This window comes from Cyprinodon variegatus, unplaced genomic scaffold (assembly GCF_000732505.1).
Source record: "Cyprinodon variegatus isolate N-32 unplaced genomic scaffold, C_variegatus-1.0 Scaffold625, whole genome shotgun sequence".
Lineage (NCBI taxonomy): Eukaryota > Metazoa > Chordata > Actinopteri > Cyprinodontiformes > Cyprinodontidae > Cyprinodon > Cyprinodon variegatus.
In genome coordinates, this window is record NW_015151078.1 from 107,206 (window position 1) to 109,254 (window position 2,049).

General features: G+C 33.1%; 1 protein-coding gene across 1 annotated transcript in view; it reads left to right on the forward strand.

Moving 5' to 3' along the window:
- The window catches only part of depdc5 (DEP domain containing 5), a 64,265-nt gene that overhangs the window by 6,613 nt on the left and 55,603 nt on the right, over window positions 1-2,049 (forward strand). The window contains exons 7-8 of the mRNA XM_015393118.1: window positions 1,066-1,144; window positions 1,226-1,287. Of these exons, the coding sequence (XP_015248604.1) occupies window positions 1,066-1,144; window positions 1,226-1,287 (141 nt within the window). The remainder of the gene's footprint in view (window positions 1-1,065; window positions 1,145-1,225; window positions 1,288-2,049) is intronic.

Below are 2,049 nucleotides of genomic sequence, written 5' to 3' on the forward strand. Positions count from 1 at the left end.
GTAGATCAGCAGTTTCTGAAATACTCAGACCAGCCCTTCTGGCACCAACAATCATGCCACGTTCAAAGTCACTCAAATCACCTTTCTTCCCCAAACTGATGCTCGGTTTGAACTGCAGGAGATTGTCTTGACCATGTCTACATGCCTAAAAGCACTGAGGTGCCGCCATGTGATTGGCTGCTTAGAAATTAAGTGTTAACGAGCAGTTGGACAGGTATACCTAATAAAGTGGCCGGTGAGTGTATATATAATTTGAAGTTATGTAAAAAAATTACTTTATATAACTATATATAGTTATATAAGAAATAACTATATATATATAATTTGAAGTTATATAAAAAGTAACTTTACATATTTATAATTTGAAGTTATATAAAAAATAACGGAGCTAAAATAGTGAAATGCTCCACTAATTTAGCTCCATATAGGATGTCCTAGGTTTCCAGAACCTCACATATTTTAGCATTAATGTTTCTCGGGGATCAAGGTCAGTTTTTCAAATTTTTAATCACAAATGTGTTCTTTACTTTTAACAATAATGAAACAAAATTAACTCCATAGCGGTGACATTTATGAAACCAAACTCAGCTTATAACTGACTGATTATCTTTTCATATTTCTGACCTTACTAATAAAATATAATTATATTCTCAGTAAATTACAAAAATAACTAAAGTGCATTTGATAATTTACTGTTATAATATACAAAAATACATAAAGTAATTTTCATGTATAACGTACAAGTTTTAACCTTATATACATTTCTCCCAGTCACACTTTCTACATTGACCTATAATGAAGGATCGCTTTTAGTAAAACTTCTGTCTGATACTTAATAGTTTTCCTTGACTTGTTGATAAAGAGCTTAGATATACTGCTTTGCACATTTGAAATGATTTCCATCCCATACACTCTGGGACCTACTATAAAGATAACAAATGCATCTTTGGAAACCAGGATTAAAAAAACCAAACATCTCTTAACTCGCTCCTATTGTCATGTCATCATGCCAGCCATCCTTCATGTCGTTAGTCATTAAACTAATCTAAGGTTCTGGTTTCTCAGGTGGTTTTTAGATCAACCTCTGCCATGGTTTACATCTTCATCCAGATGAGCTGTGAGATGTGGGACTTCGATATATACGGTGAGACATCAATAGTTTGACTGGCAGCTCCCGGTTCTTTCCTTCACAGATGAATATTTCATTTGGATCTTTTCCTTCCAGGGGATCTGTACTTTGAAAAAGCCGTCAACGGATTCCTGTCTGACCTGTTTACTAAATGGAAGGTTTGAATTTTTTTTTTTGCACTATCCCTATCAAAGATCCAGGTCTAATGTTTTCATTTGCTCTTGTTTTGTTTTCTTAAGAATCTCTGTTTTATTGAAACCTCAAAGAAAACATCAGTCCTTTTATTTACACTATACCTTTACTTTTATTTAAGTCTGTATTTTTGTTTTTATTTCTTTCACTTAAGGTCTGTACCAGTTAGTCAGATGAATTGATTATTAAAATTATAGTCGGCTATTTTAGTAATTGAATCGAATCTTTAACTTGAGTATACAGACTAAAAACATTTTTGTGCGGAAAAAGACTTCCCAGATTCCCAGAAGTCCTTCATGATATCTATCTCTATATCTATCTATATATCTATATATTAGTGATGGTGAGATGAAGCCTCAAGAGGCATTGAACCATTTGGCCAAATTGCTTCAACGATCCCCACAGTTCACGAGGCTTCATGTGAACATGTCACCACCTACTGGTGGACAGCAGAACTACAGTTTGTAATAAAATCTGTGGTTTTGTTTTGCAATTGTTTTTCTTTTTTTCCCCTTTTAAGTTCCCTTGAAATTGTTAATGGTTGGTGTGTATAATAAAATCTTTTGTAAGTTTTTTTTAGAAGAATCATTTAAGGTGCACAGTTTTTCTGCCATTTTAGTGAAATAAACTCAAGCAGACAGTGAAAGTGTTTGTGCAAATTGGGCAATGATGAACAAAATGAAAGGTGTTAGTCATTTTTATTCAAACATGATAGTTTTCCATGTTTT